General features: G+C 54.4%; 4 protein-coding genes across 4 annotated transcripts; all 4 read right to left on the bottom strand.

The window, feature by feature from the left end:
* Positions 1-432: 432 nt before the first annotated feature.
* LOC135993773 (protocadherin gamma-A2-like) lies at positions 433-3,305 on the bottom strand. The gene is given in 2 exon segments (XM_065643828.1): positions 433-3,239; positions 3,242-3,305. Coding segments are annotated over 2 exon segments (2,871 nt in total).
* Positions 3,306-5,769: 2,464 nt separating this feature from the next.
* On the bottom strand, positions 5,770-8,241 carry LOC135993765 (protocadherin gamma-B2-like). Its single transcript, XM_065643819.1, has one exon. It carries the CDS (start codon positions 8,239-8,241, stop codon positions 5,770-5,772), a length of 2,472 nt encoding a protein of 823 aa, XP_065499891.1.
* An 862-nt stretch (positions 8,242-9,103) lies between these two features.
* On the bottom strand, positions 9,104-22,009 carry LOC135993764 (protocadherin gamma-A10-like). Its single transcript, XM_065643818.1, has 2 exons — positions 19,394-22,009; positions 9,104-9,124 (listed from the first exon to the last, which is right to left on the bottom strand). The coding sequence occupies exons 1-2, from the start codon at positions 22,007-22,009 to the stop codon at positions 9,104-9,106; spliced, it is 2,637 nt and encodes an 878-aa protein (XP_065499890.1).
* A 2,082-nt stretch (positions 22,010-24,091) lies between these two features.
* On the bottom strand, positions 24,092-26,569 carry LOC135993763 (protocadherin gamma-B5-like). The gene has a single exon (XM_065643817.1). It carries the CDS (start codon positions 26,567-26,569, stop codon positions 24,092-24,094), a length of 2,478 nt encoding a protein of 825 aa, XP_065499889.1.

The raw sequence follows: 26,569 nt of genomic DNA, 5'->3' as shown, positions 1-26,569 counted from the left end.
TCAAATAATGATGCATGTTCCAGGATGTTCAAACCGATGGTCCAATGCTTGCATATTCTTAGGTTAGTAATTGCTGATAAGATACATCTCTTTATGTCGGGAAAACATCTGACGGTGCTAATAAAGCAAACTACAACTTGTTAATAATGCAATACAACCGTTCAGAAGAACTTATAGTGTCTGGAAAAACAGTATTACACATCTCAGGGGAAAGAATGAAAAACCCGAAACCAACCAACCAACAACCGAAAAAAACCCACACAAAAAAACCTCCTGCTCAAACGAAACTCAAGCCAGCAACAGCACCACTTCTGCCTCCGACACTTAAGATAACTCTGAGCAACGATCTCACGTTCACCTCCCCTAGGCAAGACCGACCAGCTCACAACGAGCTGCCGAACGAAGCTTTGCCTTCCCTGTAACCAAACCACGCTACGCAGGACGCAGCAGAACGCGGCAGGGAAAGGACAGAGAAGCAGCAGAGGGAAGTGTCACAGAGAAAGGGCGGTCATTGGAACTCACCGGGGGAGCGGCGAGGTCCTCCCCGAGCAGCGGCGCGGGCTCGTCGGGTGGCGGGCGGGCCGGGAGGGTGTCGCAGCAGCTGGCGGCCGAGAAGCGGAGCTGGCTCTTGCGCGAGTCGGCGGTGAGCGACACCTCGTGCGAGTAGGACTGCAGGAAGGCGCGGACGCCGTCGATGCCCACGAAGTGCGACGCCGGCACGCCGCGCAAGGCGCCGCTGCCCGCCGCCGGCAGCTGCGAGCGGCGCCAGCGCCGCAGGCACAGCGCCAGCAGCAGCAGCAGGAAGGCGAGGAAGAGGCAGGACACGGCCGCCACGGCCAGCACCAACCAGCGCGTCAGGCTGCCGGCAGGCTCGCCCGGCGCCGCCGACGATGCCGCGCTGCCCAGCTCCGACAGCAGCTCGGCCACGCTCTCGGCCAGCACCACCGTCAGCGTGGCCGTGGCCGACAGCGCCGGCCGCCCGTGGTCCTTCACCACCACCACCAGGCTCTGCCGCGCCGCGTCGCGGGCCAGCGGGAAGCGCGCCGTGCGCACCTCGCCGCTGTGCAGCCCCACGCGGAACAGCCCCGGCTCCGTCGCCTTGGCCAGCTCGTACGACAGCCACGCGTTCTGCCCCGCGTCTGCGTCCACCGCCACCACCTTGGCCACCAGCGCCCCGGGCTCTGCCGAGCGCGGCGCCAGCTCCACGCCCGCCCAGCCCGCCCCTGGCGCAAGCGGCGCCGCCGGCGGGTACAGCACCTGCGGCGCGTTGTCGTTCTCGTCCACGATCACCAGCCGCACCGACACGTTGCTGCTCAGCGCCGGCGCGCCGCCGTCCTCCGCCCGCACCCACAGCCCCACCTCGCGCACCTCCTCGTAGTCGAACGACCGCAGCGCGTACAGCGCGCCCGTCTCCGCCTCCACCGACACGTACGACGACAGCGGCGCGCCCCGCACCCGCCCCTCCCCCAGCCGGTACCGCACGCGCGCGTTCTGCCCCCAGTCCGCGTCCCACGCCCGCACCCTCAGCACCAGCGCGCCCGCCGCGTTGTTCTCGGGCAGACGGGCGCTGTAGCGCGCCTCCGCGAACACCGGCGCGTTGTCGTTCACGTCCAGCACCCGCAGCCACAGCACCACGTTGCTCCACAGCGCCGGCGACCCGCCGTCCGCCGCCCGCACCGTCACGTTGTACTCCGACACGTGCTCCCTGTCCAGCTTCCTAGCCGTCACCACGCGGTAGTACTCCTCGAAGGACTTCTCCAGACGGAACGGGAGGTTCTCAGCGATGCTGCAACGCACCTCGCCGTTCGGCCCCGCGTCCCTGTCCTGCACTTGCAGCAAGGCCACTACTGTCCCCGACCGGGCATCCTCAGAGATCTCATTCAGAGCCGACTGTACCAAAATGTGGGGCGCGTTGTCATTCACGTCTGTCACGGAGATTACGAGTTTGGCGGTATCAGAAAGGTCTCCTCCGTCCCGTGCCTGCACCTCCAGTACATGTGAAGATAATTCTTCGAAGTCCAAATTGCCCTTGAGGGATACTTCTCCTGTTTCAGAGTTCATACTGAAAATCTGCGATTCCCGGACTGAAATTGTATGGAAACTGTATATCACGTGCCCATTGAGCCCCTCGTCGGCGTCCGTGGCCGTGACGGTGACGAGGGTGGAACCCACGGGCACGTCCTCCGGCACACGCACCGTGTACTCCGCCTGGCTGAACACGGGCGCGTTGTCGTTGGCGTCCAGCACCGCCACGCGGATCCGCGCCGTGCCCGTCCGCGCCGGCTCGCCGCCGTCGCTCGCCCTCAGCACCAGCTCGTGAAACGCTGCCTCCTCCCGGTTCAGCGCCTTCGCCAGCACCAGCTCGGGACGCTGATCCCCGCCGGGGCCCGCCTGCACGGCCAGCGAGAAGTGCTCGTCTCCGCTCAGCTCGTAGCTCTGCACAGAATTCGGTCCCGAGTCCGGGTCGTGAGCCTTAATCAGAGGAAATCGTGACCCCGGGGTTGTCGTCTCGCTCATTCTCAGTTCTTTTTCTGCCTCTCGGAAGCTGGGGGCATTGTCGTTAATGTCCGTGATCTCCACTTCGATTCCGTAAACCTGCATTTCACCTTCCACTATCACGCCAGATCGTAGCACGCATTGGTGCACATTCTCGCAGAGCTGCTCTCTGTCTATCCTTTCCGCTATCACTAGGTGTCCCGTCTTCCCATGCAAAGCAAAATACGGTGTCCTACCTTTGTCCAAGATGCGGACGCCGCTGTCGCTGAGCGCTGGCAGCTGCAGCCCCAGGTCCTTGGCCACGTCGCCCACGAACGAGCCCTTCGGCAGCTCCTCGGGAATCGAGTAGTGCAGCTGCCCCCACGCCGCCTCCCACGCCGCCACCAGCACGCCCCACAGCAGGGCTCGCTCCCGCCGGCCCCAGCGCCTCCCCGCCGCCCACATCTCCGCCGCGGACCCACTGATACCGCACCAACAACGGCAGCTCCCCTCAGCCGTCTCCTGCTTCGGCCCCTGCTCGCCGCTCCCGGCCGCTGCCGCCGGCGCCTCCGCCTCGCTGCAGCACGGCTCCGCACCGCGGGGATGCTCGCTGACCGCCCGGCCGCCGAGCCAGCCAGCGAGCGAGCGAGCCGGGCCGCAGCGGGCGGGGCTGTCTGCAGCGCTCCGGCCTTCCTCTCGCTCCTCCTCGGTCAACAGCGGCGCCCGCAGCCTCCTCCCGGCACTGCACGCACCGAGCGCTGCCCAGCGCTGCCCGCCCGGCCTGTCCCACCCCACAGCTCGCGGTCACGCGACAGCGGCCACGGAGACATCGCTTCCCTCCAGCGGTCAGTGATCTCCTGCGTCGCCTTTTCTCTAGCTGAGCTCTTCTCTTACACTCGCGGTGATCACAACCAGGGAGAAGGCAGAGTCCTCCCGTGTCGCCGTATTCAGCACGGAGCGGTCGACCGCAAAGGAAAAGTCACCGAATTTGTCGGTATATGTAAAGTAAAATATGACGCGTACAATATTACAAGGTTTATCCCAGTAGTCTGAATGCATGATCTCCTCCACGAATTGCAGTTTGTTATAGGTGTCGTCTTTGAATGACTTTTCTCTTACGCTTTCTGCAGATCAAAAGTACGTCATACAGCCCCATTAACTCCCCGCATCCCGACCAATAGAGGAAAGCCGCAATGACGATCCTCCCTCAAATGGAGACCGGTGATTTCCTACATTGGCTTTTCTCTAGCCTGTGCTCTTGTTTAACGGTGACCGTACAGAATCGTATAATCATATAGGTTAGAAAAGACGTTCAAGGTCATCAAGCCTGTTAACCTAACAGTGCCGATTCCCTAAGCACTACATATATTAATCTGTTAATATGTCCAGAGATGGTGGCTCAGCCGTTTCCCTGGACAGCCTGTTCCTGATAACCCTTTCAGTAAAAAAATGTTCCTAATAGCCAATGTAAACCTCCGCTGGCGAAACTTGGGGACATTTACTCTCCTCCTATCGCTTGTTACTTGGGAGAAGAGAGCAGCACCCACCTCGCTACAACATACTTTCAGGTAGTTGTAGAGAGTGATAAAATCTCCTCTCAGCTGTTTTTTCTCCAGGCTAAACAACCACCTTTCTATCAGCCGCTCCTCATGATACCTGTGCCCTAGATGCTTCAGCAGCTTCGTTGTAGTGAGGGGCCCATAACATATAATATAACATTACTGTGTTAAGTTATGTCATGTCACCGAACACAGTGCTATTTCTACGTCATGGAAAAATTCCTTGCTAATGACGATATACGTAAAGTAAAATAATTTTTCTTATTTTGTCCAAAACTACAATCCCCACCATGATTTTTTTGTCATGGCTGAATGTCTGGTACAAGGGCAGCGAAAGAGAACGGGTTCTGAAATACAAACCGTGATATTTACACTCCCGAGGAACCAAAGAGATCAGGCTCATTAACCCAAGTAGCAGGAGCCCTTCTTTAATAGCTGGAATGACTGGGGAAGGGTTTTTTCTATTGTCAGAAAAAAAGGTGTAAAGGATTGCAACTTCTTCATAAAATATTCATCTAATCCTTGAGTTTTAAACTAAATACTTTTAACCAAATACTCTAGGTCACGGCAGGACTACGCAGGCAATGTAACTAATCGCTGTCATATTGCATATCTCCTTGTCTTTTTAGATGTGTTCTCAGGATGGGTATAGCTTCGCCTGGTAAAACAACCAGACATAACAAGGATTGCAGAGAGTGGCTGAGAGACTGAATTCCTCGGTTTAGTCAACGCAATCAACCAGATCCAAGCACCCCTTGTTGGGAAAAGGGGATCAAAAAGAGCATAGGACTTGAAACACGATATTTTTTCTTGATATCCCATTCTACACATTTACCTGTGTATGAAAGATAGATCGGGAAGGGCAAAAAAGAGGGACCTACTACTTAACGCGGAATAAGAAGGAAAAAAAATATATATACATTATATATGTAATTGCAAAGAGAAACAATGCCTGGAAGAATTAAACTTTCACACCTGGGTTACCTTTTCTGCAGAAGCCTTGCACCAAAAGATTGGCGACGCTCTCCTCTTCATCAAGGAGTAACAACCTGTAACTTCTCCTATCGTAGAAAAAGCACGCATGATTCAGGAAAGAAACATCTCTAACGCCAAGCGTCACTTCCAGTCTCCCGACACCATCATGTAGAATCAGTGGATCTCATTCTACATAGCAAGGATCCGTCTTAATCTTTAAAATGGGAAATAACTGCACAAAGAATGGGAAAAATCTTGCGTGGATAATATCTGCCTGTCCTATCAATGCTGCCATTCCTGCAGGAACCTTCTTCCAAAACCTGAGAAAGCACACAAAGGAAGAGGGGGACATTCAACAGGGAGGAACTATCTGTAATTTCGCCATTCATGGAGATACACGCACATTTCCTTTGGGAAACCAACACTTTTGCATCCAACTATCAACCAGGTTCTAGTATATCGGCTTGGGAAAAAAAACGACGAGGAAGAAAAAAATCTCAAACGTAAAGCGTCCATCACATTTTCCATCTTGCCGAATCATTAATTTACCGCGTTACTAACTCATATGAGAGTAGTAGTCAACACCTCTCAGCTGAGCATGTAACCAGCGAAGAACTGAGAAGGGTCGCCACGAGCTGCCTGCTATGAGGAGGAGGAGGGTATCTGGATCACGCATTTGTTCACGGAGACACGGACCTGCAATCCCTATTCCCACCACTCGGGAACACCCATGAAAACAGCGAAAAAGGTTCAGAGAAGGTCAAGGGAAAACGCGATAGAGCGTGGGCTTACAGACCTGCGGGGCGTCAGGGTCGGCGGGCGGCTCTCCCGCGCCGGTGCTGCTGCTCGGGCTCCTCTTCCCGCTGGGCTCCCCGCCCAGAAGCTCCTTCGCGGGCAGGCTGGGCAGCCGCGGCGGCAGCCAAGCGGCCTCGGCCACGGCGCGGCCCGGCGCCACGCACAGGTTGTAGGAGTAGGGCAAGGTGCCCTCGCAGAAGTCGGCCGGGAAGGCGGCGCCGGCCACGGAGAAGCGCTGCGCGCCCAGGCAGCGCAGGACGGCGGGCGGCCCGGCCCGGCGCAGCCGCGCCAGCACGGCCAGCGCCACGCTCAGCAGGAACAGGGCGGACAGGAGCGCCAGCGCCAGCACCAGGTAGAACTGCAGCTCCGCCGGCGACTCGGCGCCCGCCGCCCGCTCGCTCAGCTCCGGCAGCGCCTCCTGCAAGCTCTCGGCCAGCACCACGTGCAGCGTGGCCGTGGCCGACAGCGCCGGCTGCCCGTGGTCCTTCACCACGGCCACCAGCCGCTGCTTCGCCGCGTCCCTCTCCGACACGGCCCGCGCCGTGCGCACCTCGCCGCTGTGCAGCCCCACGCGGAACAGCGCCGGCTCCGCCGCCTGCACCAGCTCGTACGACAGCCACGCGTTGCGCCCCGCGTCCGCGTCCACCGCCACCACTTTGGCCACCAGGTACCCGGCCTCGGCCGAACGCGGCACCACCTCGAACGCCTCCAACGCCGGCGCCGGGGCCGCTGCTCCCGGGCCCGCTCCCGCCGCCGGCCAGAGCACCCGCGGCGCGTTGTCGTTGCGGTCCAGCACGAAGACGCGCACCGTCGCCGTCGAGCTCCGCGCCGGTTCCCCATCGTCCTGCGCCCGCACGACCACGGCGAACTCGCGGCACTGCTCGTAGTCGAAGGAGCGCTGCGCGTACAGCGCGCCGCTCCGCGCCTCCACCGACACGTACGCCGCCGCGTCCCCGCTGCCGCCCGCCAGCCAGTAGCTCACGCGCCCGTTGGCGCCCGCGTCCGCGTCCCGCGCGAGCACGCGCAGCACCGGCGCGCCCGCCGCGTTGTTCTCCGCCACGTAGGCGCTGTAGGCGGCCTCCTCGAACACCGGCGCGTTGTCGTTCACGTCCGACACCTCCAGCACCAGCGCCGTGCTGCTCGACAGCGCCGGCCGGCCTCGGTCCCTGGCCACCACCGTCACGCGGTGCTCGGCCGCCTGCTCCCGGTCCAGCGCACTCGCCGTCACCACCTTGTACGAGCCGCCCGACAACGCCACGAGCGACAACGGCGCTCCGCCCGACAGCTCGCACGACACTTCCCCGTTCTCCCCAGAGTCCCGGTCCCTCACTTTCACCAGCGCCACCACCGTGCCGGCCGGCGCGTCCTCGGGCACTGGGCTCGACACCGACAACATCGTGATTTCGGGAGCGCTGTCGTTCTCGTCCGTGATATTTATCTGCACTTCGCAGTGACCGGTGAGGCCGCCGCCGTCCCTTGCCTCCAGACCGAAGCTGTATTTGCTCTTCTCCTCGAAATCGAGGGGGCCTGCCGTCCTTACCTCGCCGGTATCGCTGTCGACACTGAATAACTCTCGGACGCCGTCAGGGACGTTGCCGAAGAAGTAGGAGACCCACCCGTTGGAGCCCGCGTCTGCATCCGTGGCCCGCACCCGCAACACCAGCGACCCCGCCGGCACATTCTCCCGCACTCGCGCCTCGTAGACGCTCTTACTGAACACGGGCGCGTTGTCGTTGGCGTCCGTCACGGTGATGCGAATCTGGACGGTTCCGGACTTCACGGGGTCCCCGCCATCCATGGCCGTCAGCACCAGCTGAAAGGAGCTCTTCTTCTCCCGGTCCAACGCTCTCTCCAACACTAATTCCGGATGCTTCTTTCCACCCGCACTTTCCTTCACGGTGAGAGTGAAGGCCGGGTTGTCTGTGAGCTGGTAAGTCAGCAACGCGTTGCTGCCTACGTCCGCGTCTCGGGCCATCTCCAGTGGAAAATGAGCACCGGGAAGAGTCCATTCACCGATCTCGAGGTCCAGAGCAACCTTGCTGAAAGCCGGGGAGTTGTCGTTGACGTCCTGAATGGCCACCTCCACAAGGAAAACGTTGAGCGGGTTCTGCACCAGCACCTCGAAGCCGACAGAGCAGGTCACCGCCTCGCCGCACATCTCCTCCCGGTCCAGCCTCTCGCTCACGTACAGGTTCCCGTTCTCCCCGCTCACCGCGAAGTATTGCTTCTCGGCGCTGAGCCGCAGCTTGCGCGCCGGCAGGTCGGCCGGGCTCAGCCCCAGGTCCCGCGCCAGCGGCCCCACCAGCGAACCTTTGCCCAGCTCCTCGGGGATGGCGTAGCGGAGCCGCTCCGCCGCCGCCCGCCAGCACAAGCCCAGCAGCAAAGCGGCCAGCAGCACTCGCCCGGCTGCTCGCCGCCGCCTCTGCCTGCCCGCCATTCTCGGCAGAGCTCGCCGCGCTCCTCCCTCCTGCCGCTGTCCTCCCTCCTTCCAGCCCCTCTCCGCAAACAGCGCAGGGGCCGCCGAAGGGCAGCGAGCGATGTAGGCTCCGGCTCGGACGCCGCTGCTCCCCAGTCCACGCCGTCTCTCGGCGCTGCTGCCCGTGCCGCTGCCGCTCTGGCCGGTGCCGGGGAGCGATCAGCCTGCGGGGGCTGGACGCTGCTGCGGCTCCAGCGTCGCTCCGCCTCGGCCAACAGCGGCACCCAGAGGCTCCGCGACGCCACCGCAGCCGCCTGATGGCCGCTCTCCCGGAGTCCGGGCTCCTCAACGGGTTTTGGTGCCTGCACCTTTTTGAGGGGTCTCATTTTCATTAGAATCAGGAAGCTCAGAAGTTATCGCTTGCTGCAACTCCAAAGGCTTTATAAACGGGGAGACTCTGTCAGATGCTTTTAGGTCATCTCCTTAAATAGTCAACTGTAAATATTTACAGCAGATCAAGAAAGGAACTCATGCTGTTAATAAAATGAAGAGGGAGCTTTAGAGGAAGATATGATAGCATAGCTAGGGAAGAGCTTTTTAGCACTCTGTCAGGTATTTTGAAATATGCTTTCCTTACCTGGATGAATACCGAGAACAAAATTCCAATAATAGACTAATTAATATGCAGTCAGAATCTCAATGAAGCAAAGGGTTGCAAGCCTGCAAAGGGTTTCCATCTTCTCTGCATTCCCCCCCCCCTTTTTTTTTTTTTCATATCAGTCTCTGACTTTTGTCCCACTGGTAAATTTTATTTTAGGGAGAAGAAAATCTCTTGTCTTTTATCACACGCACTGTTCTACAGAAATGCGACTTCTACTTGAGGTTATGCTTTCATCCACTGTCCCTACCAAAAAACAGAACACAAAAGTACCCCCACATTTCCTGCTTTCCATACATGCTGTACCATGAGCAAGAGACACTAAACCACAATGGATTTATAAATGAGGATACACTGCTACTTAAAAATAAACCTACGTAGATAGGAGAACAGGAAAAAGATGAAAATCAGAGAAGTAACTCAAGAAGGAAAGTGTCCAGAGAAACTCACTGAGAGGATGTCTTGGTCTTCACTGCAGACATGGAAATTAATCCCTGTTCATCTCTTAAGCTGCAAGTGCAACCCTAAAGCCTTGCTCTGGACTACATGCTAAGAAGTAGTTATCAACTCTCAGTAATTTTTTAATACTATGTGGCCACCTCATCTCCCATAAATATGAATCTGTAAGTTCAAGTGTCTTATCATGGGCCTCTTTATCAAGCTCAGTCTTCTGAGAAAGGGTAACAAATTATCTTTTAGCTTCTGCTTCATTCTCCTTACACCTGAAATTCTGTCTTGGGTGGTTAAATGAAGTATTATCTGCAAAGCAACACTACATTTTCAAACACAAAAGCACTGTCCGGAAATGGCGAAAATGAACCACAATCTCCCAGGAAACAGAGGCCCAAAAGAAAGTATAACTAAAAATAGGAAGAAACTCTACATCACAAAGGTTTCACACAGGAATCATAAGCTGTCCTACCCATGAATCACAGTTCTATGTACACACTTAAGCTCAAATGGTTTATTATCAGAGGACTACCATGGCCTTTCAGAACAGTGAATTTAGGACCACAGCTTGAATCATAGAATCATAGAGTCATTTCATTTTGAAGAGACACTCAAGATCGAGTCCAGCCATCACCTAGCTCTAGCCATAAACCATGTCCCTAAGAACCTTGTCTAAATGCCTTTTAAACACCTCCAGGAATGGTGACTCCACCACTGGCCAGGACAGCCTGTTCCAATTCTTCACAACCCTTTCCAGGAGGAATATTTTCCTAATGTCCAATCTGAACCTTCCCTGGTGCAACTTGAGGCTATTTCCTCTTCTCCTATCACATGCTACTTACGAGAAAAGACTGACACATTCCATGGTACAACCTTTTAGGTAGGTGTAGACAGCAATAAGGTCTCCCCTCAGTCTCCTTTTCTCCAAGCTAAACAGCCCCAGTTCCCTCAACTGCTCTTCATAAGACTTGTGCTCCGGGCCCCTCAATAGCTTTGTCACTCTCCTCTGAATTCTCTCTAGTACTTCAAGGTCTTTCTTATAATAAGGGACCCAAAACTGAACACAGTATTCAAGGTGGGGCCTCACCAGCGCCAATTACAGTGGAATGATCACTAGTCCTACTGGCCACACTATTCCTGATACAAGCCAGGATGCTTTTGGACTTTTTGGCCACCTGGGCACACTGCTGGCTCATATTCAGCCAGCTATCGATCAACACCCCCAAGTCCTTTTCTGCCAGGCAGTTTTCCAGTCACTCCTCCCCAAGCCTGTATCATTGCAGGGTGTTGTTGTGACTCAAATGTAGGACCTGGCACTTGGTCTTGTTAAACCTCATACAATTTTCCTCAGCCCAAATATCCCGCCAGTCCAGATCCCTCTGTAGAGCCTTCCTACCCTCCAGCAGATCACCACTCTCACCCAATTTGGTGTCATCTGCAAACTTGCTAAGGGTGCACTCAATCCTCTCATCCAGATCATTGATAAAGATACTAAACAGAACTGGCCCCACTACTGAGCCCTGAGGATCACCACTCGTGATTGGCCAGCAACTGCATTTGACTCTATTCACCACAACTCTTTGGGTCTGGCCATCCAACCAGTTTTTTTAATCCATCAAAGCGTACACCCATCCAGGCCACGAGCTGCCAGCTTCTCCAGGAGAGTGCTGTGGGATACGGTGTCAAAGGCTTTACTGAAGTCTAGGTACACAACATCCACAGCCTTTCCCCCATCTACTAAGCTGGTCACCTTGTCATAGAAAGAGATAAGGTCAGTCTAGCAGGGCCTGCCTTTCATAAACCCATGTTGACTGGGCCTGATCGCTTTGTTGTCTTGTATGCGCCATGTGATGGCACTCGGGATGATCAGCCCCATGAGCTTCCCTGGCATTGAGGTCAGACTGACAGGCCTGTAATTCCCTGGATACTCCTTCTGGCCCTTCTTGTAGATGGGTGTCACATTTACCAACTTCCAGTCAACTGGTTCTTCCCCAGTTAGCCAGGATTGTTGATAGATAATGGAACGTGGCTTAGTGATCACCGCCACCAGCTCCCTCAGCACACATCAATGGATCCCATCTGGCCCCATAGACTTGTGAGTGTCTAACTGGTGTGGCAGGTCACTAACCATTTCCCCTTGGATTACTGGGGCTTCACTCTGCTCCGCATCCCTGTCTTCTGGCTCAGGGGGCTGGGTACCTGAACCACAACTGGTCTTACTATTAAAGACTATGACAAAGAAGGAATTTAGTACCTCAGACTTTCCCTCATCTTCTGTCACTATGTTTCCCCCTGCATCCACCAGAAGATGGAGATTCTCCTTAGCTCTCCTTTTGTTGCTGATATATTTATAGAAACATTTCTTCTTGTCTTTTACACCAATAGCCAGGCTCAGCTCTTGTTGGGCTTTGGCCCTTCTAATTTTCTCCCTGCATAACTTCACAACATTCTTGAATTTCTCTTGAGTAGCCTGCTCCTCTGTCCAAAGGTTATAAATTCTCCTTTTATTCCTAAGTTCCAGCCACAGTTCTCTATTCAGCCAGGCCAGTCTTCTGCCCCGTCAGCTTGCCTTTTGGCACATGGGGACAGCCTGTTCCTGTGCCTCTAAGATTTCTGTCTTGAAGAGAGACCAGCCTTCCTGAAATTCTTTGTCCTTCAGGACTGCCTCCCAAGAAACTCTGCCAACCAGCCTCCTAAACAGCTGAAAGCCTGCCCTTCAGAAGTCCAAAGTAGTAGTTCTGCTGAACACCCTCCTTGCTTCTCCAAGGATAGAAAACTCAATCATTTCATGACCATTATGGCCAATGCGACCTCCAACCAACCATGAGTCCTTCTCTTGGCACCAGGCATGAAATCACACCATTGCCCAGCCAAGACCACATTAGCCCACCTATTTTCCTGGCTAGAATACAGACCCTCACCCTCCTTGTTCTGCATTAACAGCACTTGGTTGCACCATGGACAATATCCAAATTTTGCCTCTATGTCACCCACAGGTGAACAAGCACTTCATTCAGCAACGTTTTGGGGAAACAGTGGTCTGGGAAAGTCTTGGCAGCTGAACATCTTCAAGGTACGGGTGAAAACTGCTCCTGCAGCCTGATAATTTTAACAGATCTCTACTTTAAGAACTATCAGCCAAAATGAGGCCCAGTTTTAGAACATGAGAAGAAATATAGAAGGAAGAGGAAACCTAGAGAAGCAAAGGACTCATAGGTTAATATTTCAGATGATATCAACTGTAGTTGGTACACAAGAAGGGTTTCTAGTTGGTAAGAAGTAGACAGGAGGATCATGCAGGAGTTTACAAACAGGCTGTAGCCACAGTTCTCTGAGGAATTTATTTGGACAAAAAGAAAAGGAAAATGTACAGGAGCAGAACTATGGGGCCCATTTAACAAGTAGGAGAAAATTAGCATTTACACCTCCCTTTTAGATATTCCAAACTATAGCAGAGTGAGCTGTGGCACATGCCCTGTCTCTTTGCAGACTGAATGCTTCAGTGTGCTCCAACATCACACAACAAGGAAGAAAACTGTGCAGACAGACGTCACTGACACAGATGCTGCACATGCAACTCCTCTTTATGGAGACCAAGGATCACAACATGGATGCATGCATGGAAACTTCTCTGCTCACCACAGTCATTTCAAGAAATAGAAAATGTTCTAAGGGCACAAGAAACATGCACTCAGTTAAAGGCTCAGTCATTAGTATCAGATCAAAACACCATCATACACAGGAGCAATTTAGAAAATATGTGACTCTGCAACTGTCAATGCAATGTTTGCCTCTATTCTCAGTGACTACCATTCACAGGAAAAGGTGTATTGGACATGACAGTGCATAAAATGAATACTCTTCTTGCACCTAGTTCAAATACCAAAACCAAACCCAAAAATTCCTGACAAAATACACTCCCACCCCCTACATTCACAACACTTTTAATGCTGATGAAACATTACCAGTTACTTCACAGGAGCAAGAGCCATTAACAGTATCTGAAGGCTGGTCAAGGCTGGGGAAAATTTAATACAACGAGGATGAAACTGTACATCACAGTCTTACAAGCACATGTATCTGGAAAAGGGACATTTCACACAGAAATTACTAGAAATAGTACCCCTGAGACATGTTTGCACTCTCATGCCTATTACTTGCAGAAGAACTTGTCACAAGATTGTCATCCTCTTTCAAGGGGTGGGAAGAGGGCTGTAGTGTAAGTGGCAGACCTTGGCACTAGGCCTGACATTAAAGCACTGCCCAGATAGATGAAGTACACAACCTCCTCTTCTCCTGTTTCCAGGCCAGTCTCTTGCTGATCCTGCACTGGCTTCTCACCATGCGTATATGACAAGCAAGGGCATTAATTTCAGTGATTTTTTCAGACACGTCAGACACACAGAGGCCCACCTCTACCTCATCATGACAAGCAAGGCAAGCCTTCAAATACCATTCACAGGAAATATCATGCAATAAGAAAGAACACTGATGAACCTACAGGAGGTCAGTCTGAGCAAGGTGATAATAAGACGCCTTCAGATACATTTTCAGAAAGTCAGAAACAATCGTTGGGAATCGATAAAACACGTGCCAGATCTCCACTAGTACCTCTTCACACACAGCACCCTCAAAACTCTCCTCAAACACTTCACAGCTCACATGGTTATAAATGGTGTTCATCATTTGCACATACACTCCACCTAATGGAAAGCTGCACAGAAATCTCCTTACCGTGGATGATATTTGACTTCTTAGCATGTGTATGTGACAAGCAAGTGCATTTCTTCCAGTAAGATTTTAAAGAAACAGGTCTATGGAAGTCTTTCTCTTTACAGCTGTAAACATGAGAGGCACGTAGGGGACACTCAGGCGAATGTGGCAGACGGGATGTTCCACACATCGTCAGAGACAAGGGCCCACCTTCAGATCATTACAATGAGCAAGGCAGGAAGTTACTACTAGCAGAAAGGAAGGGGTCACAAAATACTCTTAAAGATTATGGCTCCTGGTGAAGTTTCATAACCCAGGTATTTAGTAGGGAATGAATAATCATTTGGTTCCACCAATTATAATTAGTAGATTATTAACCTATTCGTACATGACATTTATAATGAGTACATACTTAAGCTATGAATAAAGTACATCCCAACAACCTGCAAACACACAGGGCTCCCAATACACCTGGAGTAACATGTCTTAGGCCAAACTGACTTGGGAAGAAGAAACTCAGATGTGAACTGAACAGTGAAAGCAGCAAAACAGAACTCTTTTTCCCTTTAACAGCTCCCACAACTATCATTTCCAACCCTTCCCAACTTTTTGCATACGTATTATTTACATCTATTGAAAGATGAGTTGTCTCCTCACTACACTTTACAGAAGAAAAATTGATGGTCTAAAAGTACATGAGAAGCGGTCTTCCATGAGAAAACTGATTCCTATTTTTTTTGAGAAGAACAACTACACTGATAAGAATATATCAACCTAAGAGTAATGTATATTGTTTTATACTAAAAAAGAAGATGATAATTTACTATTTTGATTTTGATACACAAAAGTTCCTTCTTTTGTGTCTCCATACTCAAGGGGCTGACAACAGGAAAATGTATAGCCAGGTCAAGCCTTTCATAGAATCATGGAATGGTTTGGGTTGGAAAGGATATTTAAAGATCTAGTCCACCCCTCTGCCATGGTCAGGGACACCAATCAAAAGATCAGGTTGCTCAAAAGCCCCATCCATCCTGACCTTAAACCCTTACAGTGTCTCAACACCTTCTTATAAAACATTTCTTCCTTATGTCCAATCTAAACCTACCCTCTTTCAGCTGAAAATCTTTGACCCTTGTCCTGTCATGACAGAGCCTGCTGTCAGGTGTAATAAGATCTGCTGAGACCCTTTGCTTCTCCAGGCTGAAGAATCTCAACTCTTCCAGCCCTCTTCACAGCAGACATGTTCCCACCCGTTGAAAATTTCCATGGTACTTCTCTGGATCTACTCTAAGAAGTCCATGTCTTTCTTGTAGTGTGTGCTCAAGAGCTGCACACAGTACTTCAGGTGGGTTCTTGCCAAAGCAGAGTAGAAGGGGAGACCCACCTCCCTTGTCCTGCCACTCACACTACTTGTTATGCAGCCCAGGATACAACTGGCCTTCTTGGCTGTGAATGCACGTTTCCAGCTCATGTGCCATTCATCACCCACCAGTACTCCTGAGTCCTTCTCCACAAGGCTGCTCTCAATCCATTCATCTCATTGTCTGTATTGAAAATGGGTATTGTCCCGACCTGGGTGCAGGACCTTGCACTTGGCCTTGTTGAAATTCCTAGGGTGCACATGTGAGCCAACTTCTCAAGCCTGTCAGGGTCCCTCTGGATGGCATCTCTCCCCTTGGGCGAATCAACTGCAGCACTCGCCTTGGTGTTGTCTGCAAACTTGCTGAGGGTGCACTCAATCCCACTGTCTATGAAGATACTAAATAGTACTGGTCCTAGTATGGACCCTTGAGGGCCACCATATGTTACTGGTTGCCAGTTGGACATTAAACTATTGACTATAACTATTGGGATGTGGATGTCCAGCCAGTTCTTTCAACATCCAACAGTCCACCAGTCAAACCCATACCTCTTCAGTTTAGCAGTCAGCATGTTTTGGGGTACCATGTGGGAGACATCCTGCACACGTTATGCCACTGACCCCTAGTTTGTTCATGGAAACCTTGACTGGGCTGGGTTGCCACTTGGCACTTCGAGGACTGCAGGACAGATGGTTTTGCTTTCTTTCACTAGAGACAAGTGTGTCTAGAAGCACGCATATATTTATGAAAGCCTTCTTCTCCACAGCTGTAAACATCAAAGGTGTGTACGGGAATGAGAGCAGATGAGACTTTCCAAATATGATTAGATACCCTGAGGGCGAGGTCATGACAAGAAGCAAGGGAAAAGTTAGAAACATACAGAAGTGAACGGATCACATAAAGTAACATTTCTTAGGCCAAACTTATTCAGCAGAAGCAATGCAAAGTGCATGGTACTCCATTAAGCACATGCTTGTGTTAACTATGGCAAGGAAGGAAATGACCATCTGTTCTTCTATTGGCTGCTCTGTCTTCTCTCCAACCCTACACAACTTGCAGGTTTGCTTCTGACCTCAGAATTGGCAAAAACATATCACGAGAGGATAAACACACTACGATCGCATCAAGAAGGGAGGTACATTTGTCTGCTCACCACCATTCTGAGGAGAACCAGAAGATTCTAAAGCACAGGAATGATAAACAGAAAAACAGAAATGGTCATCAAACTAATGGCTTAGGTGGAATCTCTTCTTTCATGATAAACAACTCTCTACAGAGATGTGACTTCTCCTATAGTCATACTTTCATCTACTCTCCCTATCAAACACATAACACAAAGGCAGCCTCACATCTCCTGCCTTTAACACCCGCTGTAGCACGTGCAAGAGGCACAAACACACAACACATTGCTAAACCAGGTATGCTGATAATTACAAGTAAAACATCATACCTAGGAAACCAAGAGAAGAAAAACAGAACCATAAGCCAGACAAGCAATAGAAGGAAGCATTAGAAGATAAAGTGTTGTCAGAGAAACTCATTGGAAGGATGTCTCAGGATTCACTACAGATGTGGAAATTAATCCCTGAGAGCATTGGAAGTCATTGTGGTCTCACACTGTAAATGCAATCCTACAATCTTACTCTGGACAACATTGCTGGGGGTTTCTTTTTAAGAAATAGTCATTTGCTCTCTTCAGGTCTTCTAATGTGTGGCCTACTCATCTCCCACATATATGAAACCATATGTGTAATCACCTCATCATGGGCCTCATTCTCAAGTTAAAGGCTCCTGAGAAATTACAACAGATTCTCTGTTATCTTCTGCTTAATTTTTCTCACCAAAAAATCTCTCTTAGGTGTTTGAAGGAAGTATTTGCTGCAAAACAACACTCACATTTTCAAATGCAAAAACACTGTCCAGAAGCAGGCAGAATGAACCACAACCTCCCAGGAAACAAAGACTTGAAATAAAGTCTAATTACAACTATGAAGAAACTCTACATTGCAAAGTTATAAGGAGAACAGAGATGGATAAAGGGGATTTCACACAGGAATTAAAAGCCGTTCATGCATCATCGTTCTACATGCACAGTTATTGTGCGAACGCTTTATGATTAGAGAACTACCATTGCCTTTCAGGACAGGGAATGCAGGATCATGGCAAAAATTGCACAGGCCTTGGCACCAATCATGAAATCAAAGGAAATTAATGCACATATTTTCATGGTTCTAAGCCAGCTGCTCACCCTCCTTGCTCTACATTCACAGCCTTTAGTTGAATCATGGACAATATCCACTGTTTTGACAATATGGTAGCTATAGGCAAAAGAACATGTCATTCAGTGACATTTTAGGGAAACGGAGTTCTATCACAATCCTTGTCTTGCAGCTGAACACCTTCAAAGTATGGCTGGAAACTTTATTTGCACCATGGAAAATTAGCAGTGTTTTGACTATGTGGCAGACACAGGTGAAAAAGCATTTCATTCAGGGACATTTTAAGGAAACATCAGAGTGTTTGTCCTGGCAGCTGACCGCTTGCAAGGTATGGATGGAAACTGCTCCCCAAGCTCAACAACTAAAGAGAGCTTTTAATGTTTTCAGGGTCACCAGCCACAATGAGGCCCAGCTCTAGACCTGGACAACAAATAAGGCAAGAATGGGAAACTTGCACAAGTAAAGGAATCATAGCTTAACATTTCAGATTATTAGTAGGTACACAAGACAGGTATCTGGTTGGTAAAAAGTCCACAGGAGACTCACACAGCATCTCACACCATAGACCACAGACACAGTTCTTCCATGTAATTCCTTCAGACAATGGAAATGGGAAAATGTATAGAGCCACAACTGTGGGCCCTGTCTAACAAATAGGAACAACTGAACCATGAAACCTACCTTGTAGGCATTTTGATTATACCAAAGCACATGTTTTGACCTGCCCTTTCTCAAAACAGACAGAAGTCTTTGCCCTACCCAAACATCACACTAATTCAAATGAATATTAAATGTTCTCATAGCATGCAGCTCCAATCCCCATTCAGCACATTGGACAACTTGGAAGACATGTAACTCTCATATCTTAATGGAAATTGTCCATCTGTGCTCAATAACTGCAGTTCACAGGAGACATCATGCAACAGCAAAGCAAACTGATGAACCCACAGCTTGGTCAGTTAGAATTCAAGCAGTGTGATATCCAAAATCAAGACACTTTCAGACTCATTTTCTGTAGGCCAGCAATTAACCCTGGGAGTTAACAAAACACATGCCTTGTCTCCACCAGTACCTCCTTACACATAGCACCGCGAAGACTCTCCTCAGACACTTCACAGCTCACATCATTGTCAATCATCTTCACCAATTGCACATAGACAACACCTAAAGAAATGTTGCATGGACAAGTACTCCTTACCATGGATAGTATCTGAATTCTCAGCATGTGATTGTGTCAAGCAAGAGAGTTCCTTCTGACAACATTTCAAGGAAACATATCTTTGGAAGTCTGTCTCTTTACAGCTGTAAACATGTGTGGCAAATGTAACAGACGGGATTTCCACACGATGTCAGAGAAAGAAGCCCACCTTCAGATCATTACAATGAGCAAGACAAGAAGTTAACACCTGAAGAAAGGAAAGGATCAGAAAATAGTCTTCTAAATTATAGGTGAAGATACATAACCCCGGTATTTAGTATGCAATGAAGAAACATTTGGCTCCACTCATTTCTAATTAGTACATAATTAAACTATTAGTACATGCACTAGGATCACATTATGGGTATCGCATCTTTTAAGTGTCTATGCGGAGATGATGACGCGTCGTTTTTTCACTATATCAAGTTTCTACAAGTAATCGAGGTGTCCTCCAAGAGAAGTCTGGGACAGTCAACAGCCTATAATACAATAACGATGTGATACAAACACAAAGCCCCGGTCTAATGAAACTCAAGACAACAGCAGTCCCACTTCTCCTGCCTCCCACACCAACTGTGACACTGAGCAACGATCCCACTTCAACCTCCACGAAGCAAGAGGCATCAGAACACAGCGTGCTGCTGAACGAAGTTTTGCCATCCTTGTAACGAAACCTCCCTAACGCAGGACGCAACGGAACGCGGGGGAGAAAGGGCAGAGAAGTAGCAGAGGGAAGCGTCGCGGAGAAAAGGCGGTCATTGGAACTCACCGGGGGAGCGGCGGGGTCTTCCCCGAGCAGCGGCACGGGCTCGTCGGGTGGCGGGCGGGCCGGGAGGGTGTCGCAGCAGCTGGCGGCCGAGAAGCGGAGCTGGCTCTTGCGCGAGTCGGCGGTGAGCGACACCTCGTGCGAGTAGGACTGCAGGAAGGCGCGGACGCCGTCGATGCCCACGAAGTGCGACGCCGGCACGCCGCGCAAGGCGCCGCTGCCCGCCGCCGGCAGCTGCGAGCGGCGCCAGCGCCGCAGGCGCAGCGCCAGCAGCAGCAGCAGGAAGGCGAGGAAGAGGCAGGACACGGCCGCCACGGCCAGCACCAACCAGCGCGTCAGGCTGCCGGCAGGCTCACCCGGCGCCGCCGCCGATGCCGCGCTGCCCAGCTCCGACAGCAGCTCGGCCACGCTCTCGGCCAGCACCACCGTCAGCGTGGCCGTGGCCGACAGCGCCGGCCGCCCGTGGTCCTTCACCACCACCACCAGGCTCTGCCGCGCCGCGTCGCGGGCCAGCGGGAAGCGCGCCGTGCACACCTCGCCGCTGTGCAGCCCCACGCGGAACAGCCCCGGCTCCGTCGCCTTGGCCAGCTCGTACGACAGCCACGCGTTGCGCCCCGCGTCTGCGTCCACCGCCACCACCTTGGTCACCAGCGCCCCGGGCTCCGCCGAGCGCGGCGCCAGCTCCACGCCCGCCCAGCCCGCGCCCGGTGCAAGCAGCGGCGCCGCCGGCGGGTACAGCACCTGCGGCGCGTTGTCGTTCTCGTCCACGATCACCAGCCGCACCGACACGTTGCTGCTCAGCGCCGGCGCGCCGCCGTCCTCCGCCCGCACCCACAGCCCCACCTCGCGCACCTCCTCGTAGTCGAACGACCGCAGCGCGTACAGCGCGCCCGTCTCCGCCTCCACCGACACGTACGACGACAGCGGCGCGCCCCGCACCCGCCCCTCCGCCAGCCGGTACCGCACGCGCGCGTTCTGCCCCCAGTCCGCGTCCCACGCCCGCACCCTCAGCACCAGCGCGCCCGCCGCGTTGTTCTCGGGCAGACGGGCGCTGTAGCGCGCCTCCGCGAACACCGGCGCGTTGTCGTTCACGTCCAGCACCCGCAGCCACAGCACCGCACTGCTCCACAGCGCCGGCGACCCGCCGTCCACCGCCCGCACCGTCACGTTGTACTCCGACACCTGCTCCCGGTCCAGCTCCTGAGCCGTCACCACGCTGTAGTAGCTGCCCCGGGAGCTGCGCAGCCGGAACGGGACGTCGCCGTCTAGCGAGCACCGCACCTCGCCGTTTGCCCCCGAGTCGCGGTCTTGCACATGCAGCAGAGCCACCACCGTCCCCGACATGGCGTCCTCAGAGATCACATTAAGCGCCGATCGTACCGAAATCTCGGGTGCGTTGTCGTTGACGTCTGTCACGGTAATCGTGACTTTAGCTGTTTCAAGAAGGTCTCCTCCGTCTCGTGCCTGCACCTCCAGTTCATGTGAGGATAATTCTTCGAAGTCCAAATTGTCCTTAAGGGTTATTTTTCCTGTCTCGGAGTTCAGCTGGAAAATTTGCGATGCCCGGTCTGTAATTGTATGGAAACTGTATATCACGTGCCCGTTGGACCCCTCGTCGGCGTCGGTGGCCGTGACGATGACGAGGGTGGAGCCCACTGGCACGTCCTCCGGCACACGCACCGTGTACTCCGCCTGGCTGAACACGGGCGCGTTGTCGTTGGCGTCCAGCACCGCCACGCGGATCCGCGCCGTGCCCGTTCGCGCCGGCTCGCCGCCGTCGCTCGCCCTCAGCACCAGCTCGTGAAACGCCGCCTCCTCCCTGTCCAGCTCCTTGACCAGCACCAGCTCGGGACGCTGATCCCCGCCGGGGCCCGCCTGCACGGCCAGCGAGAAGTGCTCGTCTCCGCTCAGCTCGTAGCTCTGCACAGAATTCTGTCCCGAGTCGGGGTCATGAGCCCTGACCAGGGGAAACCGCGAGCCCGGGGTTGTCGTCTCGGTCATTCTCAGTTCTTTTTCTGCCTCCCGGAAGCCGGGGGTGTTGTCATTAATATCGGTGATTTCCACATCGATTCCGTAAAACTTCATTTCACCTTCCACTATCACCTCACAGCGCAGCACGCATTGCTGCACACTCTCGCAGAGCTGCTCTCTGTCTATCCTCTCCGCCGTCACCAAATGTCCCGTCTTCCCGTGCAGAGTGAAATACTGCGTCCTACCCTCGGAAACTACCCGGACGCCGCCGTCGGTGAGCCCCGCCAGCTGCAGCCCCAGGTCCTTGGCCACGTCGCCCACGAACGAGCCCTTCGGCAGCTCCTCGGGAATCGAGTAGCGCAGCTGCCCCCACGCCGCCTCCCACGCCGCCACCAGCACGCCCCACAGCAGGGCTCGCTCCCGCCGGCCCCAGCGCCTCCCCGCCGCCCACATCTCCGCCGCGGCCCCGCCAGCACCGCACCAACAACGGCAGCTCCCCTCAGCCGTCTCCTGCTTCGGTCCTGGCTCACAGCTCCCGGCCGCTGCCGCCGTCGCCTCCGCCTCGCTGCAGCACGGCTCCTCACCGTGGGGACGCTCGCAGACCGCCCGGCCGCCGGACCAGCCAGCGAGCGAGCGAGCGAGCCGGGCCGCAGCGGGCGGGGCTGCCTGCAGCGCTCTGGCCTTCCTCTCGCTCCTCCTCGGTCAACAGCGGCGCCCGCAGCCTCCTCCCGGCACTGCACGCGCCGAGCGCTGCCGAGCGCTGCCCGCTCGGCCTGTCCCACCCACAGCTCTTGGACGCGGGACAGGGCCACGTAGACATCGCTTCCCTCCAGTGGTGATCTCCTGCGTCGGCTTTTCTTCAGCCGAGCTTTTCTCTGATTCTCGTTGCGATCATAACCTGGAAGAAGGCAGAGGCCTCCCGTGGTTGTATTATTTCTGCCGCAGGGGAAAAAACAATTGTACTGTTGGTACAAAACAGAAATGAAATTCTGCTAATATGACGTACAGATTATTACGAGTCTTATTCACGTAGTCCAAAAGCAAAACCTGCACCACCAATTGTACAGCTTTTGCAGTGGTTGTGCCTCAATTACTTCTTCCTCAGCCTTTCTTTAGACCAATACAGCCTCAGAATGCAACGCCACCTGCCACATTAATTTCCCAAAGTCCGACAAATAGCAGAAGCCAGCAATGAAACCAAGTACTGGTGTTTGACAAAAAGGCAACAGAAAAAGAAGACGAACCATGAAGTACAGAACTCGACCTTTTTTTCTTTGTCCTTTTTTTTTTTAACCGATTCAACGGTTTAACCGCTGTAGTAAAGTACAAATCATGAACAATAAAAAAGAGGGTGAGAAATGAGAAATAACTGTAGAAATAATTCAGAGTAACAATGCCTTAAAAAATTAGTCAGTGTCCCTAGCGCTACCATTTCTGCAGTGGCCTTTCCTCAGTTGATGGGAGGGCACTGGAGGAACCGTCTGTAACTTCCCCACTCATGGAGTCACACTCACTTTCCTTTGGGAATCCACCACTAAAACGGCATCAACCAAATGTGTTTTGTTCAGCCATCAGCCAGGTCCAACTACATCGCTTCGGGAAAAAGAGATCAGCAAGGAAAAATCGCCAACACCAAGCGTCAATCCCATTTTCCCAACCATTTTCGGACACCACCGTGTAGAAATAGTGGAACTCATTATAGAGTCAGGATCCACCATTCACCGTTACTGACACTTCAGACAACATAAGTGTTGTAATGAAAACCTGCAATCTGTACCTGGCTCTGTTACTGCCAATGAACCAAAAAGTACCAACAGAGTGCGTGCTCTGAATGGACTAGCCCTTCTCATCCACACCACCCGGGGAAATCCAGGAGAAACAGGATGGAGATTGAGAAAGGCCCTCATTGAGATCAAGGATCTCACTGCACACAGAAAGGATGTTTGTCAACCAGTACTAACGAATACCATCTTATGCAGCACAAATTGTGGAACCAAAACTTCTTACCCATACCTGAACGCATGTTGAAGCAATAGGCGCCACAAATAACTACCTGCTCTGAGTGGAAAATTTTAAAGAATCTTTTTTTTTTTTCTTACTAGTTGACAACGACCATCAACAAGAGCTCATTAGAACTAACAGGTTCAACACACCTTTAAAATTTTGTCCACTAAGTTGAATGGCAGGAACCTCCCAACCGAAAACACTTAAGGCAAAGCTGATTAGTCACGAAGCACTGCCTGAACAGCAGAGGTACAGGATTAGTTCATTCGTTCATAGAAACATAGATGGGCACTAACAGCCGGAGACGATAAACGAAGAGCCCAGAGCCCACTACCACCAACATGAGGGAAACCCCATGGGAAAAGGGACGAAGGTCCAGAGAACCTCAGGAGAAACCGCGAGAGAGCACGGGCTTACAAGGTCGGAGGGGAACACCTCGATCACTCGTTTTTTCAGGGAGACGTAGAAAAGCACTTCCCGGTCTCACTACTCAGAAAACCCAGGGGAACAAAAAAGAAGGCTAAGAATAATTCAACGAAAATACCGATAGAGAGTGGGCTTACAGACCTGCGAGGCGTCAGGGTCGGCGGGCGGCTCTCCCGCGCCGGCGCTGCTGCTCGGGCTCCTCTTCCCGCTGGGCTCCCCGCCCAGAAGCTCCTCCACGGGCAGGCTGGGCAGAGGCGGCGGCAGCCAAGCGGCCTCGGCCACGGCGTGGCCCGGCGCCACGCACAGGTTGTAGGAGTAGGGCAAGGTGCCCTCGCAGAAGTCGGCCGGGAAGGCGGCGCCGGCCACGGAGAAGCGCTGCGCGCCCAGGCAGCGCAGGACGGCGGGCGGCCCGGCCCGGCGCAGCCGCGCCAGCACGGCCAGCGCCACGCTCAGCAGGAACAGGGCGGACAGGAGCGCCAGCGCCAGCACCAGGTAGAACTGCAGTTCCGCCGGCGACTCGGCGCCCGCCGCCCGCTCGCTCAGCTCCGGCAGCGCCTCCTGCAAGCTCTCGGCCAGCACCACGTGCAGCGTGGCCGTGGCCGACAGCGCCGGCTGCCCGTGGTCCTTCACCACGGCCACCAGCCGCTGCTTCGCCGCGTCCCTCTCCGACACGGCCCGCGCCGTGCGCACCTCGCCGCTGTGCAGCCCCACGCGGAACAGCGCCGGCTCCGCCGCCTGCACCAGCTCGTACGACAGCCACGCGTTGCGCCCCGCGTCCGCGTCCACCGCCACCACCTTGGCCACCAGGTACCCGGCCTCGGCCGAACGCGGAACCACCTCGAACGCCTCCAACGCCGACGCCGGGGCCGCTGCTCCCGGGCCCGCTCCGGACGCTGGCCAGAGCACCCGCGGCGCGTTGTCGTTGCGGTCCAGCACGAAGACGCGCACCGTCGCCGTCGAGCTCCGCGCCGGCTCCCCGCCGTCCTGCGCCCGCACGACCACGGCGAACTCGCGGCACTGCTCGTAGTCGAAGGAGCGCTGCGCGTACAGCGCGCCGCTCCGCGCCTCCACCGACACGTACGCCGCCGCGTCCGCGCTGCCGCCCGCCAGCCAGTAGCTCACGCGCCCGTTGGCGCCCGCGTCCGCGTCCCGCGCGAGCACGCGCAGCACCGGCGCGCCCGCCGCGTTGTTCTCCGCCACGTAGGCGCTGTAGGCGGCCTCCTCGAACACCGGCGCGTTGTCGTTCACGTCCGACACCTCCAGCACCAGCGCCGTGCTGCTCGACAGCGCCGGCCGGCCCCGGTCCCTGGCCACCACCGTCACGCGGTGTTCGGCCGCCTGCTCTCGGTCCAGGGCGCTCGCCGTCACCACCTTGTACGAGCCGCCCGACGACTGCACGAGCGACAGCGGCGCTTCGCCCGACAGCTTACACGACACTTCCCCGTTCTCCCCGGAGTCCCGATCTCGCACTTTCACCAGCGCCACCACCGTGCCGGCCGGAGCGTTTTCGGGCACCGGGCTCGACACTGACGTCAGTGTCACCTCGGGCGCATTGTCGTTCACGTCGAGCACCTCCACCTCCACTTCGCAGTGAGCCACCAGACCACCCCCGTCCCTCGCCTCCACCAGCAGCGTGTAGCTTCGTGTGTCCTCGAAGTCCAGTGCATCCTGCAGCGTGATCGTCCCGCCCTCGGGGTCCACCGCGAACTTCTGAAGCACCTTGGCCGGCGTTTCCCTGAAGCCGTACCTGATGCAGGCGTTGGTGCCGGTGTCGGCGTCGGAAGCGGAGACATTGAGTACCGTCGAGCCCGGGGACGCGTCCTCCCGCAGGCTCGCGCGGTACCGGTCCTGCGCGAAAACGGGCGCGTTGTCGTTGGCGTCGGTGACGTTGATGCAGAGCTGGGCAGTGCCGCTCCGCGGCGGGTCGCCGCCGTCCAGCGCCGTCAGCACCAGCTGCAGGCTCCGCTCGCGCTCCCGGTCCAGCGCGCGGCGCAGCACCAGCTCCGCGAACTTGCTGCCGTCCTGGCTCTCCTTCACCTCCACCGCGAAGTACCCGTTGGCCTCCAGCTCGTAGCCCTGCAGCGAGTTGCTGCCCACGTCCGCGTCTTGCGCCTTGCCCAAGGCAAAACGGGCGCCAGGAGAAGTCAATTCGTTGATCTCCAGCTGGAAACTCTCTCTCAAGAAACGCGGCGCGTTGTCGTTGACGTCCTGGATGGCCACCTCGACGTGGAAAACGTTGAGCGGGTTCTGCACCAGCGCCTCGAAGCTGACGGAACAGGACGCCGCCTCGCCGCACATCTCCTCCCGGTCCAGCCTCTCGCTCACGTACAAGTTCCCGTTCTCCCCGCTCACCGTGAAGTATTGCTTCTCGGCGCTGAGCCGCAGTCTGCGTGCCGGCAGGTCGGCCGGGCTCAGCCCCAGGTCCCGCGCCAGCGGCCCCACCAGCGAACCTCTGCCCAGCTCCTCGGGGATGGCGTAGCGGAGCCGCTCCGCCGCCGCCCGCCAGCACAAGCCCAGCAGCAAAGCGGCCAGCAGCACTCGCCCGGCTGCTCGCCGCCGCCTCTGTCTCTGCCTGCCCGCCAT

This window comes from Caloenas nicobarica, chromosome 13 (assembly GCF_036013445.1).
Source record: "Caloenas nicobarica isolate bCalNic1 chromosome 13, bCalNic1.hap1, whole genome shotgun sequence".
In the NCBI taxonomy this organism is placed as follows: domain Eukaryota; kingdom Metazoa; phylum Chordata; class Aves; order Columbiformes; family Columbidae; genus Caloenas; species Caloenas nicobarica.
Note: the sequence above shows the minus strand (reverse complement) of the source record. Positions and strands in the feature narration are given on the sequence as shown.